At 41.8% G+C, this 19,844-nt stretch overlaps 2 protein-coding genes across 3 annotated transcripts in view; both read left to right on the forward strand.

The window, feature by feature from the left end:
- Window positions 1–19,844, forward strand: part of slc50a1 (solute carrier family 50 member 1) — a 214,583-nt gene that overhangs the window by 85,196 nt on the left and 109,543 nt on the right. The window lies entirely within an intron of this gene.
- Window positions 3,968–6,802, forward strand: LOC307138549 (protein S100-A1-like). Of its 2 annotated transcripts, XR_013818036.1 has the most exons (5): window positions 3,988–4,087; window positions 4,482–4,529; window positions 4,677–4,819; window positions 5,182–6,172; window positions 6,223–6,802. XR_013818036.1 is itself a non-coding variant. In XM_079836904.1 (4 exons), exons 3-4 carry the CDS (start codon window positions 4,679–4,681, stop codon window positions 5,359–5,361), a joined length of 321 nt encoding a protein of 106 aa, XP_079693030.1. In that variant the 5' UTR covers window positions 3,968–4,087; window positions 4,482–4,529; window positions 4,677–4,678; the 3' UTR covers window positions 5,362–6,802. The 2 variants fall into 2 exon arrangements, 1 of the variants encoding a protein (XP_079693030.1); XM_079836904.1 differs by having other exon boundaries at window positions 3,968–4,087; window positions 5,182–6,802.

The following is a 19,844-nucleotide window of genomic DNA, read 5'->3' on the forward strand; positions in this document are numbered from 1 at the left end:
AAAGTGAATGAAAGAAATGAAAACCAATGCAATACGATGATGAATGTCCAAAAGATGACACCCACAGATGGGTTTATATGGGGTTAGATACATATTATTTGCTTTTAAACTGTGTGTGTGTGTGTGTGTGTGTGTGTGTGTGTGTGTGTGTGTGTGTGTGTGTGTGTGTGTGTGTGTGTGTGTGTGTGTGTGTGTGTGTGTGTGTGTGTGAGAGTGTGAGAGTGTGTGAGTGAGTGAGTGAGAGAGAGAGAGAGAGAGAGAGAGAGAGAGAGAGAGAGAGAGAGATTTAGATGACAGTTGTAGGTTACAGTTTGACAAAAGCACAATGTTTTGTTTTATTGCGAGTGTACACAAATATAAGCAACACTTTGCAGTTTGAATGACAAAATGAAGTATGTTGTTTTTATGTTTCCACTGTTCGATCGCGGCATCGCGCCCGCACCTCTCTCTCTCTCTCTCTCACACACACACACACACACACACACACACACACACACATCACGTCTCTCTCTAACAGTAGTTCCGCATTACATTAATTTTCGCGCAAGTTTTATTTATTTTTATATCGTGTAGGCCTATTCTCCGTGTAAATTCATGCACCGAGCCGTGACACCCGTGCAAATTCGGTTAAAACGAGTAGGTTTTTTTGCACATATCAGCATATAAGTGATCGTATTAGTGCCCCTGCTGTTGGCTGTTAATATTGCGTTATTATACTTTTTTTTTTGTGACGGCCCTCGGTTGGACGGCCGTTCTGGACTTTTCCAGAACGCACAGATTGTCAATCCGTCCCTGTGCACAGGTCTGCTGCAAATTTAGTTAAGCAAATCCATAAAAAAAATTTGGAGTGCATATAAGAAATCAACAAATTATTGTTCCTTCAAATCAGATATTGTGTAGACGTGAATGAAGCTCTATTGCAGTTGACCTACTTTCTTCCATGCAAACATGCATGCAAATATGTTCTTATAGGATAATTGCTTTGTAACATTATTTGACACAAATGATTCTGTCACGCCTCTGTTTTACTAATGCTGTCATCCTCTGTGAATGTGTAGTAACACCTCACAAAATCATTTCAGGTAAAGAACCTTTTGAAAGAAAAAAGAAAAAGAGTCTGAAAGAGTCAGACTTTAAAATAATAAAATTAATTACAACAAACCACAAATGTATGCGCACACACACACACACACAAACACAAACACACACACAATTAACTTAACCTACCCTGTCCTACCGTGTATGTTTTTCATAAAGGCCTTTATCAAACAGGTGTGCTGACAGGAGTATAGGCAGATTTGTTTGAAGTTTCTCATTGACTTATACAAATCGACATTTATGCTGCAATGCAAAGGCAAATAACTCGCCCACTTTGATTAGGCAATCCTTAATAACCATGGTTGTCAGGCAATCAGTCAGTTATGTGTCACATTTACAGACTCAAGTTGAATTTTAGGACTGTAATAAAAAAATCAGTATTCAAATACCCAATATACCAGTCAAAGAGAGCAAGATAACAGACTGGTAGTTTTAGTATAGGTGTGTTTCAGGAGCAGGTTTGAACCTGTTTCAGCCAACTGCTACTAATCCTTCCCTCACATTAGTGTATACGAATAGGCGATACCAAAATATTACAACCATGTACCTGCACAGAGAAAAGAAAATCTATCTTAAAAGCCCCCTAATAGTCGACGAGAAAATGCTTAGTCTACCAACATTTTGTTAGTTACTAAAAACAATTACAGTAGCCTATGTCGGGCAAGTGAATGACAACTAGTCGACTATAAAAAACTTTGGTATTATATGTATATATATACATATATACACACACACACACACACACACACACACACACACACACACACACACACACACACACACACACACACACACACACACACACACACACACACACACACACACACACACACACACACACACACACACACACACACACACACACACACACACACACACATACAATATAATATTACACGATGCACAAACAAATTGAATGAAGCAAGAACACCTTTATTTATTTTCTTGTAAAAGTGAATTGTCTAATGTCTGTCATGTGACCATAGATAGACCTTATTCACAGCAGCGCCATCTTGGATTGTTCTTCTGCTGACGAAACACTGCAAAAATATCTTTCTGCGAAATTTCAGTCGACAAAAAAAACTCAATATGAGCTGTGGAAAATTATATGTGACCTCAGAGCTTTTTACAGCGGATGCTATTGAAAACAAGGTAAGTCTATCTATCTCTCCCTCACAGCCTTGCTTTTATGACGCTGCCGTGAATAAGGTATATAAGTTAGTTCTGGAAGGTGATCACTAGGTGTCAGCACTATTCCACACGTCAGGAGTTCTTCCATCAACTCTTCCTCTTCTCCTCTCCTCTCCTCTCCTCTCCTACTTTTCTCTGTCTCGTAGATAAATAACCCGATAATAAAGGCTATTTCTTTCTCTTTTTTTACTTCATTATAGTAGGCTATTATAATTTTTGGTTACACTATTTTAAGAAGTGCTACAGTGTAATTACACATTTTAGTACTGAGTAATAGCCTATTAATTAACAACATGTAGGCTACTATTAGGGTTAGGAATACAAATTTGGTTTAGGGTTAGTTGCATGTATGCATGATTTACTGTTATTAATACAGTAAGTATATGTAACAAGGTCACTAAAATAAAGAGTGACCTATTTATTCTGTAGAGGTAATGCTCTCTCATGTCGGATCGTCATGGCTATGGCACCTATACACTTATAATGGCTCCTACAATGCTCCTTTTTTGTGTGCATATTTGTTTGGGTGTGTGTCCGTGTATTTGTGTGTGCATGTGTGTTTGGGCAATACATCAAAAACACCGGAGGCTGCTTACCTTACAATGTAGAAGAACCTGCATTGAACAAAAGATTAAATAGAGCACACTTAAAAGCACACACCCTATTTCTTAATACTCCACAGTCTAAAGATGTTTCTCAGAGCTTAGAGGACTTGGGTTGGCGTTGTTAGTGTTACCATCTTGGTTATGTTCTGCAAATATATTAAAATATTCTGTGATGATCATTAAAGGAAGATATGTGATAAAGTATGTGAGGTTAAATGAATTAAGGGTGTGTCTGTTTATTTGGCTGTTTACTTATCATCCAGTGTTGTAATATAGCCTATTTCTTGGAGACTGAGTCAGTGTCTTTGCATTTATGTTTTTGCAAATACTGAAAAATCCTGTTGCTCCACAACCGAGCAGTTATGAGTGTTCATGAAGATGAGCAAGCATTGTTTAGTAGCTTATGCGTGTTTTGTGCACCATTGCATGCATTAAGTTTGCAGATGGCTTCATTATTGTTAGCGTTTCTGTGTACAGCTGCAGATAAGAGTATTAATGTATAGTCTCCTTTCAAAATGATCTGGGGCCATTTTGCAAATATCAGGCATTCTTTGATGTCTGAAGACTAGATTTAGAGAGGATAAGCGTGTCTCTGTTTACTGCAAATATGAAGCTTCGTTTGAAGCTTGTGATTCAAGCCTCCACGAAAACATAGCCAACAACGTCATAGCTACATAATGAGTCTTTCAGCTTTGTCCTAAATGTTGAAGCTGAAACATTTTTAAAAGAACGTTTAAAGGAAGGGCATGCAGTCGCATCTGAAAAAACAAACAAACATTGAAATACGGCATTCAGGGTACATGGGCAACACCCAGAAGAGAGATCGAAAGAGTCACTCATGTCCTAAAGTGTGACTCAGATTCCCCATGCAGGAAATCCCCGAAACATATTTAATTATTTTTTTGTTTATTTACTATAATCAAATTGCAAAACCTTAGTCAAACACAATAGAAAATCATCTTTGAATCTAAAAAGTGTAACAGATAATATAACAACATATTATTTTATGGAGCATGAGACTCGTCAGACTGGATTGGGTGTGCTAGGAATCCTCCATGGCCCAATAATGAATCATTCCCCCCGCTGTGTGTGTGCGTGTGTGCCGTGGAGAACAAAATCTGTGCTATAAAAGCAGCAGACGATTTACTCCAACAAAAAAATCTGCATAACTTCTCTGGGACCACAACACTGAGGTAAGTGCAAGAAAATAGAGAGAAAGAGAAAAAGAAAGTGCAAAAAGCAGGAAATATAGACCTACAAAAATAGGGTAGAACAGAAGATTTTAGAAACACAGTCTGGAATTTACAGCACAAATTGATGGATATTAATGCATGTCTCTTGTTATATAACTCATACTTACAGGGATATATCATTCAAATGATGTCATAATTTACTCATCATCATGTCATTCCAAACCTGTTTGAAATTATTTCTTCTGTGTTCCACAGAAGAGGATATCTTTAAAATGTAAATTATGTTTGCCCATTCAATGAGTGTCAATGGGGTCCAAAACAAAGCAACATTGGACCATTGGACAAAAACATTCTTCAAAATCTAATTTCATTCAAACCTTTTGTATTTTCACAGTGCGGTTTAAGTTGCATTCCTACAGAGTTACAGACCATCATTTTGTTGGTATGTCTTGCAGCAAATATAAATGTGTTGTTTGTTTGTTTGTTTTGCATTGGCCATTCTTTATGGTGACTTTAGGAGGATAAATGTGCATGTTTGGAGGTTCTGAGTGACCTTCATGAATTATCTCTCTTGATTTCTTTCTCACAGACATGTCTAAGCTGGAGAAAGCCATTGTGGCCATAGTGGAGGTTTTTGAGGAGTATGCAGGAAAAGATGATCAGAAGTCCCAGCTCAGTAATGCTGAACTCGGAGAGCTTATTAAAGCCCAACTGACCAGTCCTGAATTTAAGGTTAGAATGAGAGAGATGCATAGGGAAAAAACTATGACGTTTTGAGGAAGATAGTCATTGGTTGGGGGAAGTGAACACCTCCAACATGTTCTAACAAATCTATTGTTGCGCAATTGTTCAGTAAAGGCTCATTATGGCAACCTGGCATGAGAAGCATTTACTCAAATAAGTCGTAACACGCATGAAGGAAACTCAAAAATATTCCTGCTCTTCATTCCTGCCCTATTTCCTCTAACATACTTTTTAGTATTTCTGGCACTGCTGCCATTCGTTGTTCATTGTTTTTGTTTTTTTGCAATACAGCTATGAGTGGTATGTAAGTAATAACAGGATTGACATTCCTCCCTCTATGTCTGTCTCAGGATAAAGTGGATCCAGAAAATGTTAAGGAGGTGATGGGAGAACTGGATAAGAACCATGATGGAGAAGTGAACTTCCGTGAATTCAGTCAGTGTATTGCTGGTCTAGCCAGGGCCTACTATACGAAGAAGCACGGAAAGGAAAAGTGCAAAGGGCGAGGCAAAGGGTGTCAGGATAAGTGAACACACACGTCCTTCACACATTCTTCACACACTGCCTCCTACAAGGTCCAAAAGTACCTCTCAGTGTCTCACACTGTACTCTATAATGTTGGCAAGCCTACAATTGTGTATGGTGTAATATGGCGCAGTAGAAAATGGGATTGTGACAGTGTTATGCAAAATGTTTGTCCTCTCTAACAAACTAATAAAACTCTCTTTTGATCACTCATGTGTACTTCTCGCTAATTATTTTTCAAAATAACTTTATTCAAATCATTGAGTGCATGTTATGTTTTAATATTTATTTACATGACATCACATTTTGGGGGTATAAAATACACTATATGAAAATATATTTATACAGTGATTGCATGTTATGCTTCTTGGTTACATCACATAATTACGTGAAAAAAAGATTAAAAAGGCCACTTTTTTGCCATTTAGATGACGGGGGAAAAGTGTCCCAATTAACCATACGATCAAAAACATGAATGAATCATTAACAGTGGTTCTGCATGATGGAAACATGTTATATCTACTCAAATACTAGGATGAACTTGACTGAATCAAGTTTATTTAAGTCAAGTCAAGACAGTCACCTTTATTTGGGCCTTTATAGTGCTTTATACAATACAGATGGTTTCAAAACATCTTTACAAGGATAAACAGAAAAATAATGATTCAATGATGCAAAAAGGGCAATAACTGTAAAGATCATGAAAACATATGACCAGCGATAAAGCAGCTCTGTAGAAAACAGTGATGTGATCGCCCAGCTCAGTTCAGTTCTCTTCCAATAGTGTCAGTGTATTTCAATAGTCAATCTTCAATAGTATTTCTGAATATTAAGTATATTATAAGTAATATTAATATCTTCAATAGTATTTCTGAATATTAAGTGTCCCCAACTAAGCAAGTCAAAGGCAGCATGTGGCAAGGAACACAATCTCCATCCGGTGAAAGAATGGAGAAAAAACCTTGGGAGAAAACAGGCTCGGGATAGTCCTCCTCTGGCCAAATTAACCTTCATAGTGTGGTTTAATTCCAGGCTGCATCACAAGATTCAGAATATTTCATCCAGTTCTTTCTGCTTGAAGATTGGGATACATCAAACCGCCAAATGGTGGGGGAGGAGTCAAAGCTGGCCTTAGGGGTTTCTGCACAGGTCTGCTGCAAATTTAGTTAAGCAAATCCATAAAAAAAATTTGGAGTGCATATAAGAAATCAACAAATTATTGTTCCTTCAAATCAGATATTGTGTAGACGTGAATGAAGCTCTATTGCAGTTGATCTACTTTCTTCCATGCAAACATGCATGCAAATATGTTCTTATAGGATAATTGCTTTGTAACATTATTTGACACAAATGATTCTGTGTCACGCCTCTGTTTTACTAATGCTGTCATCCTCTGTGAATGTGTAATAACACCTCACAAAATCATTTCAGGTAAAGAACCTTTTGAAAGAAAAAAGAAAAAGAGTCTGAAAGAGTCAGACTTTAAAATAATAAAATTAATTACAACAAACCACAAATGTATACACACACACACACACACACACACACACACACACAATTAACTTAACCTACCCTGTCCTACCGTGTATGTTTTTCATAAAGGCCTTTATCAAACAGGTGTGCTGACAGGAGTATAGGCAGATTTGTTTGAAGTTTCTCATTGACTTATACAAATCGACATTTATGCTGCAATGCAAAGGCAAATAACTCGCCCACTTTGATTAGGCAATCCTTAATAACCATGGTTGTCAGGCAATCAGTCAGTTATGTGTCACATTTACAGACTCAAGTTGAATTTTAGGACTGTAATAAAAAAATCAGTATTCAAATAACCAATATACCAGTCAAAGAGAGCAAGATAACAGACTGGTAGTTTTAGTATAGGTGTGTTTCAGGAGCAGGTTTGAACCTGTTTCAGCCAACTGCTACTAATCCTTCCCTCACATTAGTGTATACGAATAGGCGATACCAAAATATTACAACCATGTACCTGCACAGAGAAAAGAAAATCTATCTTAAAAGCCCCCTAATAGTCGACGAGAAAATGCTTAGTCTACCAACATTTTGTTAGTTACTAAAAACAATTACAGTAGCCTATGTCGGGCAAGTGAATGACTACTAGTCGACTAGAAAAAACTTTAGTCAGGGGCTGCAGCCTTAGAAATTACGATGCAAATGCAGCTTTTTTGCATTAAAAAATACATAAATAGAAATTTTAAAAATAATTGTATTATGAGTATAACAATTTGACTGAATTTTAACTTAAGTGAACATAAATTTAAGTGTCTTTCTTGTACAGCACTCGCATGAGTTTGTGTAAAACCTGATGATCATGTTCTCTTGCATGATTTGAAACTATTCAAAGAGCATCAAGAATGTGACCATCTGCACAAAAGAGTTAACAGAATCAGTGTTACTAATTTTATATTTTTTTTTTCAAAAAGTGCAGAATCTAATAATTTTACGCCATTTTTTTCCATCTTTTTTTTCACTTTTCAGTGTGGTGACAGACATTAGGCCACATGTAGGCCTATTATATTATTAAATTCATGAAACGTGCTGCATGGAAGCTTCCAGCAGGGACACCTGTCTCTCTGCAGCAAATATTGTTTTTCCCAGAGTACAGTCCCTGTCCTCCGCACCTGTATAGCAGTCTAATGTAAGAGCGAACACACCCACATGTTCCTAAACACACACAAACCACACAAACAGCATCTCGATTAGGCTTGTTTACACGGAACAGATGGCATTTGCTTGGATGAAATACTCTGCACCCCACATGATGTAAACTGGAAAAAAAGTCATAAAGTGAGGAAAATTGCACCATAACAGTACAATTGTATTACACTTGTAGTTTTAAAAGTATATTCTTAGCAAATGCATAAGTGCATTGGTGCAGGGAATGAGTAGGTGTGTCCAATCTTTTGACTTGTAGTCTCCAGTACATTGCATAATAAATTATTAATGTTATAAAGTAATTAATCTCTTACTGGAAGGTCATTTACTGTAACTCAATGTTAGAACACACTGGGTCTGCATGAGACTGATTGTTTAAAATGTGAAACAGTCTAGATGATTGCATGAGGTGTACAGGCATAACTTTTATGCCGCATTCAAATATGGGCTGGCGTGACTCATATTTTGCCTGTTCAGATGCTGCAGGAAACTTACTTACAGGAAATAATTTCCCTTTGGTGCATTTCCATAAATCAATAATTTAAATTAGGAAGGGAGCAAATGTTGCAACAATTCAGAGCTTGAATGCAGCCATTGAAGACTTGATCCTCATACATTACTGACCCACCCTGTCATTCCTGTGACATGATTTAGGTGTGGTGGCTTGGTGACAGTTTCAACGGTTCAACTTCAAAAACGAACAAAAGAAATGTCAACTAAACGCTACAAGACATACAAGCATAAAATCACATGTTCAGTGGTGATAAATATACGCAGGAGTATAGACATTTAGATATATTCATGCAACAAAAACACACCTGTTACAACAAAAGTGATTTACCCTAAAGACTTTCACTGTAATAGGAGAAATGCTGTAATATAAAGTTTCAGAGCTGTAATGGGAAAAGTATGACATAATACAGGTCGAACACTGACTGCAGGCTGAATGGAGTGGTAATTGGTGAACATCCAGTGACTGTTCAAGCAGGGTCACATTAAGACTAGCAGAGACACCAGGGCTTTAAGTCTCAGAGGGTTCCAACACACCTTCATTTAGCAGATTCTGCAAAGACCTTTGTTTTGTCAGAAGTGTGGAATGGTCCCTAGGCCGAGCCTGCTTTCTCCCATTTCTGTCACAGATGGAGTTTAGGTTCCTTGCCACTGTTGCCACTGACTTGCTTAGTTGAGGACACTTAATATTCTGCAATATTTTTGACAATATTAATGCACTGACACTATTGGATGAGACTTGAACTGAGCTGGGCGATGCAGAGCTGCTTCATAATCAAGTCAAGTCACCTTCGTTTATTTAGAGCTTTTTACAACACAGATTGCTTCAAAGCAGCTTTACAGTGATAATAGGAAATTCATTTTGTTTTTGAAGAAAAGTTTTTGATTGTAAAAACTGATTAGTTATTTAATTTGGTGCCACTTAACACCATCCTCAACTAAAACAGAAAACCTCCAATGCGTTCCGGACCCCATCCGCACGGCAACAGCACTTGGTGGCCTGAGAATGCAAACCATGAAATAGTTTTGAAACCATCATCTGAAATCATCATCATCCCTGCGCAAACCCCCAAAAAATCTGCGATTCTGTGAATCTGCGAAAACGGCGACGGCATGCACGCAAGCATTACGTGCTCAGCCTATAGGCAAGCACATTTGAATACGTATGTGCGCATATGTGTTTTTATCTGTACAGAGGGAAAGGGAAGCAGGAGTCTAGTTGACACGGTCTCTGCCGACACTTCGGGTCTGTGTTGTGGTCGTGTCAAGGAGCAGGTCCACCACCTGATCTGGATCCGGCAGACTACAGTAAACCTCAGGATAAACAGAGAGTCTAACATTAGCGTAGATGCCATTCTTATTATGATGTAACGAGTACATCAGGTGTTATGGGAAGTGTTCCCGGTTCCGGCAGACCTAGTTAATGCAGCCTAAAAATCATTTAACTGATTTAAATAATAGAAATTGATAATGTTCTATGTCTATGCCATAGTAGCTTTATAGCTGAATTGAACTCATTTCATAAAAGCGCTATATTAATGAAGGGGACTTGACAATGTCAGCGTGCTTTAGAAACATAATGACTTTCACTGTGTAAAAATGGCTCACATGGTATAGCTGTCACAAACACTATTTCTAAGTTTCATTATCATGGACTTTTAGTTTGTTTTCACTAGTTTCCGGTCTTCCTTTGTTCAGTTTTCCTGCCATTCTTTAGTTATTCATTTAATCAGCACAGGTGTTTATCATTATTTCATTAAATTTGACTTGTACTTAACTTGCTGTCTGCTGTCTGTAATAAGGGCACTGTAAGTCGCTTTGGATAAAGGCGTCTGCCAAATGCATAAATGTAAATAAATGTAAATGTAAATGCTGTCTGTTCTCTTCTCAGTTGTCCTCGTTGACGTTGCATTGAGTTTGTCTGCCTGTTGATATTTTCTAGTGTGGATTATTAAAGCTGTTTTACCTGATCATCATCATCTTGCTCCTTCCTGTATCTATGCGTGACAATAGCAAGCAAAAAAAAACTAAACATCCTGTGGAAATTTTGAAATGGGTTGCAGAACTTGCGGTAAGTTTAGTGAGAGATGACTAGATAGTCAGTTAACTCAGCCAGGGACCATGGTGGTGGAAGTAAGAAACATAGAGAAACCTCAATACCACACACTACTTCAGTTACACACACAAACAGCACACAGTCACACACATTTTTGGCTGTTCTCTTAATAGCGTGATTGTTAGTCAACATGCTTTCCAAATAGATTATATTTTAGATAAAACTGATTAACTGTGGTTAATTTAATTTGTTTGGGGTTCAGGTTAATGTTTCTGAACAAAGGTAAAAGGTAATTGAACAGTCCTCGTCGGACTTTTTAAAAATTCCAATTGATTAGCATGTTATTCAATATTCTTTATCACCATAGCACAGAACAGTTTCTGTTTGTGTCCAGTTGACATGGTTACAGTTTGTATTTCCAGTGTGGTGCTAAAAAAATCAGGATGTATGTGTAGCCTTGGTGACGCAAGAGTTTGGAGGATGAGCACGCGATGAAGGATGACCACATCACATGTGACCCTGGACCACAAAACCAGTCATAAGTCGCAAAGGTATATTTTTTGCAATAGCCAACAATACATTGTATGGGTAAAAATGTATCGATTTTTCTTTAATGCCAAAAATCATTAGGATTAAGTTAAGATCATGGTCCATGAAGATAGTTTGTAAATTTCCTACCGTAAATATATCAAAAATGTATTATTATTAGTAATATGCGTTTCTATTTGGACAACTTTAAATGACGATTTTCTCAATAGTTCGATTTTTTTGCACCCTGAGATTCCAGATTTTCAAATATTTGTATCTCGGCCAAATATTGTCCTATCCTAACAAATCTCAAATTCAAAAAATTGACCCTTATGACTGGTTTTGTGGTACAGGGTCACAAATATAAAAGGTAAAATTTCCAAAACTAGCTACATAATTTCATATGTTTCATCATGTGTTAATGTATCATATGAGTTTTAATGCATTAGCTATACCTTTGACGAACATCTTCAGGCATTCCATGAGAATGCTTGAGTGCTGTTTGCGAGAAATATGGGCCAGGACCGGTGTTTAATCGTACCGTGCTAAACCGTGTGGTGCTCACATGGAAATATAACTGGAACCGTTCCTCAACAAGTGAGTATGTTTTGGGTGGTTGCTAGGGATCTTAATAGGATTTTTGTAGTGAACATTTAACTCCTATTTTGTATCAACATCAACATAATACTGTTAAAATATTTAAATTATTCAATACAACTTACATAACTTCTATAATATTATTTTTTATTAATATGATGAATTAGTGTTGAGAGAACGTCTTGGTTACGTATGGTAATCCTCGGTACCTGAAGGAGGGAACGGAGACGTACGTTGGACGTCACCGACAAATTGGGATCACTTCAGAGAGCCCCTATCAGCTTTGAGATTTAGAGAACAGGCCAATGGGCATCTCGCGCACCGCCCTGCACCGCGGGTATAAACAGGAAGCGAGAGCAGCGCACTATTGTTTTTCCCTGAGGAGCCGAACTAGTGACTCCGCCATGCAGTGATGGTACAGCAACTGTGGCGACGGGCCGTACGTCTCCGTTCCCTCCTTCAGGGAACAAGGGTTACCATACGTAACCGATACATTCCCTTTCAGTCGGTCATGTTCGACGTACGTATTGGGATCCCTTTGGAAAACGCCACAGTTACTACCACTTCCTGCGCCCAGCGAAGAGCCCCTCAGACCCCATCTGTTCCGGGCTGGAAAACTCACGCAGGGAGAGTCACACTGCTGTTCCGCAAGACCCACTCAGCAGACTATTGGATAACGCTGGGAAAGCATGCCCGAGAGGGACGCTGCAGAAGCCACATCATGCCCAGAGGGAGTTACCATGTGGAGAATACACGTATGGACTGGCCTTGGGCAGTACAACATACGGAAGTCCCAGGGGTGGCCCCGGCCTTTGTAGGCGGGGGAACAACACCGTACTGAAATGGCAGAGGAACCTCTGCCGAGGGAAAGACACAGGCTCGCCATAGGGAGCTGTACCGTGGAAGAATACACATATGGGACCTCCGTGGGGATCACAACATATGGAACCCAGCCTAACACAAGTTCCACCAATGCATACGAGTGTTAGACCTGGCGTCGGACGCTCCGCCACATCCAACTGCCGCGGGTTGTGGAGGACTCGACAGGGTTCGGCGATCTGGGGAACTTGACTGGAGCAATAAGTGCACATATCCGTTCCAAGGGGAAGGGAGTGGCACAGCAAGCTGACACTAGAACAGGCACTTCGGTGTTACCGACTATGGGAAGTGAGCACACAGGAAGATATCGGCTCTACATGGAGGCTATAAAATCTAGCGAACGTGTTAGGTGTCGCCCAGCCCGCAGCTCTACAAATATCTGTTAGTGAGGCGCCACGAGCCAGCGCCCAGGAAGAAGCTACACCCCTAGTGGAGTGGGTTATTAACCTGAGCGGGCAAGGCTTGGGTTTCATACCCCAAGAGGATGGCATTCACTATCCAGTGGGCCATCCTCTGCTTGGAGCCAGCCTTTCCCTTCTGCTGGCCTCCGTAACAGACGAAGAGCTGCTCTGAGGTTCTGAAGCTTTGCATTCCTTCCACGTATGTCCGCAGGGCGCGGACGGGTCAGAGAAAAGCCAGGGCTGGGTCTGCCTCCTCCAAAGGCAGCGCTTGCAGGCTCACCTCCTGGTCCCGGAAGGGAGTAGTGGTAATCTTGGGCACATATCCAGGCCGGGGTCTCAGGATTACATGAGAGTTACCAGGCCCGAACTCCAGGCACGATTCGTCGACCGAAAATGCCTGCAGGTCCCCTACCCTCTTGATAGTGGCCAATGCAGTCAGGAGTACTGTCTTCAGAGACATAATTTTTAACTCTGCTGACTGCAAAGGCTCAAAGGGCGCTCTCTGTAGTGCGGTTAGCACCAGAATTAAGTCCCAAGAGGGTATAGAGGGAGGGCGAAGCGGATTTAGTCTCCTCGCCCCCCTCAGGAACCTGACGATCAGTTCATGCTTCCCTACAGACTTACCATCTACCATGTAATGGTTTGTGGTGATCGCAGGAACATAAACTTTGAGGGTGGAGGGAGACAGCCTTTGCGCCAACCAATCTTTTAGGAAGGAAAGCACTGAACCGATCGAGCATCTCCGGGGGTCTTCTTGGTGAGAAGAACACCAATCGACGAACAGGTTCCACTTCAACGCATACAGGCACCTCGTAGAGGGAGCTCTAGCGGAAGTGATGGTGTCTACCACACACCTCCGCGTCCCGTCCAGGGACTAGACATGGAGTTTCCAGAAGTCTGGACGCAAGTGCCATAGGGTGTCCCGGTCTCTGAGTCAGGAGGTCCTTCCTCAGAGGAATGGGCCAAGGAGGTGCTGTCGTGAGGAGCACTAGTTCCGGGAACAAAGTCCTGTATCTGCCAATACGGAGCGACCAACAGGACTTTCTCCTCATCCTCCCTGACTTTGCACTGTGTCTGTGCGAGAAGGCTCACTGGGGGAAACGCATATTTGCATAGGCCCCGGGGCCAGCTGTGTGCCCGAACCGAGGGTTCCCTCGGTCAGGGAATAGAACAACTGGCAGTGGGTCGTGTCCTCCAGATCAGCTGGACTGCCTGAGGATGGAGTCTCCACTCTCCCGGGAGCACTGGCAATCGCGACAGCTCGTCGGCCGCACGATTGAGCAGGCCTGGAATGTGAATGGCACGAAGCGACCTCAGATGCTTCTGACTCCATAAAAGGAGATGGCGGGCGAGTTGTGACATGCGACGGGAGCGTAGGCCACCCTGTTTGTTGATGTACACAACGACCGCAGTGTTGTCCATACAGACCAGAATGTGCCTACCTAGTAGCGGCGTTTTGAAGCGGCTCAGCGCAAGATGAACTGCTAACAACTCCAGGCAATTGATATGCCAATAATTGATAATTATTGAAATAATTGATAGCGCTGGGGCAGGATGTGCTTGATCGCCTCCGTCTGCTTCTGGGCGGCCGAGAACTGCTGGGCAAACCTCACGACCGCGTCGCCGAACAGCCTTGGAGATGGGGGAGTCCAGGAACCGATATTTATCGGTCTCCCTCATGTCGGCCAGGTTGAGCCAGAGATGACGCTCCTGGACCACCAGAGTGGACATCGCCTGACCAATGGAATGGGCGGTGACTTTCGTCCCCCGTAGGGCGAGGTCTGTCGCCGTCCATCGCGGAGGAGCTCTGGGTCAGGCCTACCCTCGTGCATGTCCATGAGTGCTTGGGCTTGGTACACCTGAAGCAGTGACATGGCATACAAGGCAGACGCGGCCTGTCCACAAGACCTGTAAGCCTTCGCGGTCAGACCAGAAGAAAACTTACAGGCCTTGGATGGGAGACGCGGGTCACCACGCCAGTTGGAAGCGGTCGCCGGACACAGCTGCATTGCGACAGCCCGCTCAACTGGTGGGATCCCCATGTAACCCTTGGCCTGCCTGCTGTCGAGGGTAGTGAGGAGGGAGGAGCCACCAGGTCGGTTTCGAGCACTGAAGGGCATCGACCACGACCTGGTAAGCTCCTCATGCACCTCCGGGAAGAAAGGCACTGGGGCGGGACTATGAGAACCAGCGCGACCCGCCCCAAGAAACCAATCATCCAACCTAGAAGGTTCGGGACATGGTGGAGGGTTCCACTCAAGCCCGACCTTTTTGGCGGCCCGGGAAAGCATAGCCATCAACTCCGGGTCCAATTCGACCGTTGCCACTCTCCCAGAGGGAGGCAGTGCAGCCGAACCTTCATCCACAGAGGACTGAAACTCACAATCCGATCGACATCTGATCGTCCGCCGGAGCCCCAAAGGTCACCGCTGGACGCCCATGGGAGGGGCCAGCGACTTCCTCCGGAAGCTCTACCGGTTGGACCGCTTGTGAGGGATCAGGGGCCCACGGAGGCTGGCTCGGCAGGTTTGCCCTGAACGTAATCCTCAGATCACCCTGGCCATCCGTCGAAGCAGGTCTATTCTGCGGGGCAGGAATAGCACTAGATCGAGGTATGGGGAGGGGGACTCCGCCTTCCCGAAGGTAGGCGAGTCTAGACCTAAGTGCCGAGATAGTTTGTGTTCCCACTGTGGGAACATGACTATCCACAAACGCTGCCTCAGCGTGCAGGATGCCCAGACACGTGATGCAGCGATTGTGACCATCAGCAGGCGACAGGGAACGATCGCATCCAGAAACGCACGGGTGGAATGACATCTTGAAAAAAACGCAGTGTCACACCTGTGTTGCTCTTTTGTGAGGAAACACTCTTTTTGTGCTGAAGCACCCAGGGGATAACCGCAACAGGATACAGGGGAAAGTGCAGCCTGTACCTAATTCACTTTGGAACGCCCTCACCGAACCAACAAAACAGAGAAATTAGTTTTTTGATGCTTGCAGCAATGAGTGCTGTTATGTGCCATCCCGCCAGCACAAGCCTCCTTGTGTTCTCTCTCTCTGTGTTGAGTCTCAGTTGCTGAGTAGTCTTAACTCTTCGTGCAAACGCCGTTCAGCTCCGAAGTGAATGACAATAGTGCGCTGTAGGGCTGTAATCTCCCAGTCGATTAGTCGATAATTGGTCGATACGTTCTGGCTCGACCAAAATTCTGATTGGTCGATTTTTTGCCGCGTTCATTTCATCAGTTTTGCCGCGCCGCGTTCATTTCGTCAGGTGGATAGCACTAATTGCTAATGGGGGTGTTTTGAGAGCACCCCTGTTTCACAGGTAACAGTCTGTCTTCAGAACACCCCCATTGTTTTCACTTCTTTTGGATTAGCCCAACCCACTGGGGAAGAGAAGTCTCTCACTGGTCCTTTGTGTTTCATTCCCCGCTGGGCCGCTGGCTCAAACGTACACCCAAAGTGGTAAACTTGAGGAACGCCCATCAACATACACATGAGGGGAAGCGTCACAACACCGCGCTATAAGTGGATCTGTACTGTCAATTTTGCCGCGTTCATTTCATCAGTTTTGCCGAGCCACGTTCATTTCATTAGTTTTGCCGCGCCGCGTTCATTTCATCAGGTGGAAAGCACTAATTGCTAATGGGGGTGTTTTCAGAGCACCCCTGTTTCACAGGTAACAGTCTGTCTTCAGAACACCCCCATTGTTTCACTTATTTTGGATTAGCCCAACCCGCTGGCGAGAGAGACAGATTGAAGAAGGCTAGTTTTCTTGTATATTATTTATTTAATTGTGAGAGCGTTTTTTCTGCTCTTGATCTGGCTTGTTTAATAAATATTCCTTTTTTATTAAAGAGGACGTGCCTTTTGTGTTTAAGAGTAAAAGCTTTAAGTCTATTCGTGTCTCAGCCGCGAAGCTGAGCTCAGCTGAGCTCATATGTTTGAGCTGCACAGAGTGGCTGAAATGAGTGTCTGTCAGTTATTATAATACATATGACAAAAACAATTGTCTAAATTATGTTGCATATTCCTCAAAAGTTCTTGTGATGATATCTAGTTGACAACACATAGTGCTATATTTTCGGAAGTCATAGGCTATGATATTGCGCAGGTGCATGCGATGCGACGCTGTCAGAGCCGACAGACTCGTGTGTCAGACTCATTTCAGTGCAAAATAATCAGCTCAAAAACTATTTAATATACAGCAAATAGCCTACTAGTTTTTTATGTTTATTTATAATTAATTTAGGGAGACAACAAGGCTACCAAGTACTGCGCACAGTGTGCAGCTTATTCATTTTTTTCTCTCGTTATTTTAGTCGATTTTTAGTCGAAAATTTCAGGACTTCAGTCGACCAAGATTTTCTTTGGTTGATTACAGCCCTAGTGCGCTGCACTCGCTTCCTGTTTTTACCCGCGGTGCGGGATAGAGCGCGAGATGCAAATCTTGCACGGCAATGGCCCATTGGCCTGTTCTCTACATCTCGAAGTTGATAGGGGCTCTCTGAAGTGATCCCAATTCGTCAGTGACGTCCAACGTACGTCGAACGTGACCGACTGAAAGGGAAATATAAATCAAGAAAGAGTAATTTTTTCTAACGTTTAAAATCAGATACATAGGCTAATCAGATTTTATACTATATACTTGAGTTATATTTTATATTGATAGATATGTAGCTATGTCTTATGTGTCAATATCCTCTGCACAGTGTGTATCTGTTCTATTAGTCTCAATCTGATTGTAATGCAGCATTTCAGTTCCAGGCAGCGTACACTGTATAAGCTGTTCAAATTACAACTAAACAAAACTTTATTTGACTTTACTTCACTTGAGAGATAAACCTCATTTTTAGTGTACTCAAGAGCAGAGAAAACACAATGGAAGCACACAAGCAGTTGAAAACTGGAGGATTTCCTCTGTAAAATGTACTATGCCAGTGTGCCAGAGTGGAGAAGCTGGCAGCAGGAAACGTCTTCTTTTATCAGCCCACAGAGAGAGAGAATGAGAGAGAAAGAGTAAGAGAGGAGGAAACACAGAGAGTCAAAGAGAGACATGAGAGATGGAGGTCTGTGTGAACATTGCGCGTGATTTTTTTTCCCCATTCTGATGTACAGAAGAATAGAAGTGCAATAACAAAACACAAGGCGACTCCTACAGGAAGCATCAATACACGCACACAATGAACACAAACAATACCCAGCTAATAAAAATATGTTCTAGGAACAGTTTGCTAACATTCCCATAAAGTTATTTATGTTATGACAAATCTTGGAGTGTTCGGCATGGTAATGGATATGACTATGTTGATATGTTTGGTATAGAAATAGATCTGCTATGCTGCTGCTGTATTGCTGCTGCTGCAGAGCAAGAACAGGACTTGCTACTGCCAATACATACACGACATGTATGTGGCTGTGAGCAAGTAAGACATGCTGCTGCTGTACAAAATAGCGTACATGAATTATCCATAGCAGATCTATACAGGTGGAGCTGGGGAAGGTGAAGGGTTTCTGAAAGCATGCTGCAAATGCTGACCAAGTATTTGAAGGTTGAGCTGCAAGCTCGTTGGCTACTGATACAGCAGGAACCAATAAGCTTTGCCCTATAGAATTATGTGATTGCAAGCAGATTGAGTTAAGGACCTATCATCCTGCACCATCTAGAGTTTCATGACAGAACTTTGTATGAAAATTGTATTTCTGAATATTGTGAAAGGGTGATTTTTTGATGAATATTGATACTGAAATATCTGAAACAGTTTCTAATGCTGCCTTCACGTGCTATCGGGAATTTCGTACTTTCCACTTCTGAAGTCGTGATTCATGATTACAAGCTCATCGCATTCAAATTTTGACTTGAGAGGGTGTTCAAGTCAAATTTTTTAACTAGGAAGTATTTATGATAATTCCGATAGCATGTGAAGGCTGCATAATATCCTACTCATTTCCCACAGATTAGATGCACGATATATGCTTCTCTTTCTCATCTCTCAGACAGTGAGTTACACAAACCGTCCCTTTACTCACTCGTTTTATTTGAATAAATTTTGGCGTGTGATTGCGCATATACTTAGTCCTGCAGATTTTGTGCTCACACCCAAAGTGCCTGCACAGTAAGCAACGGTAAGCAGTAAGCTTAAAGGGACACAAGCCTGATATACCAGCTGCCAAATTATATTGGAATCATGAGATAATATAAAAAATATCTACTGTAGTTTTTCCCCATGGTATCGACGTCAAAATTGTGAAAACTTTGGAAAACCACTAGCCATAGTGGCTGGTGAGCAAAAAAAGTTAAAGTTAAGCCCTGATTATGGGAATGTTACTTTTTAATGTTTTCTGAACCATCTGACACACAGTCAACCAAAATGTTTCAAAACAAAGTTCAATGAATGATGTATAAATTACATTTTTGTGCTAATGTTTTGATAAAGTTATTAAAGACCAGATAACTTTGAACTAACATTCTATTAACGTTACTGGAAGAATGTTTGTTCATAACTTTGAAAGAACCTAGCCAATTATGTTCTGAGAGCATTCACTCTTAGCTGGATATCTACTTTTTGATTCATTATTTTAAAATTATTCAGAAGAAAAGGCCAGAAGGTTTAATGCAGCTCTCCAGATTTTTCAGAGAGATGTAAAGTCTCACTAATAGCCCTAAAATTCACACCAGTCCAGGCCTCATCACACACACACGCACGCGCACGCACACGCACACGCACACGCACACACACGCACACGCACAGCTGCATGACAGGGTTGGATGCTTGGGCTATATTAGAAATGTTTGAGATTTCTGTCTGAGTCACACAAACTGGCCGTCTGTAATTAACTT

The sequence above is a fragment of the Gobio gobio genome (assembly GCF_949357685.1).
Source record: "Gobio gobio genome assembly, chromosome: 15".
Classification (NCBI taxonomy): Eukaryota; Metazoa; Chordata; class Actinopteri; order Cypriniformes; family Gobionidae; genus Gobio; species Gobio gobio.

Coding starts and splice junctions, on each gene's coding strand:
- LOC307138549 (XM_079836904.1), top strand. CDS start 4,679: ATGTCTAAGCTGGAGAAAGCCATTGTGGCCATAGTGGAGGTTTTTGAG. Junction 4,820..5,181: donor TGACCAGTCCTGAATTTAAG/GTTAGAATGAGA, acceptor TGTCTGTCTCAG/GATAAAGTGGATCCAGAAAA.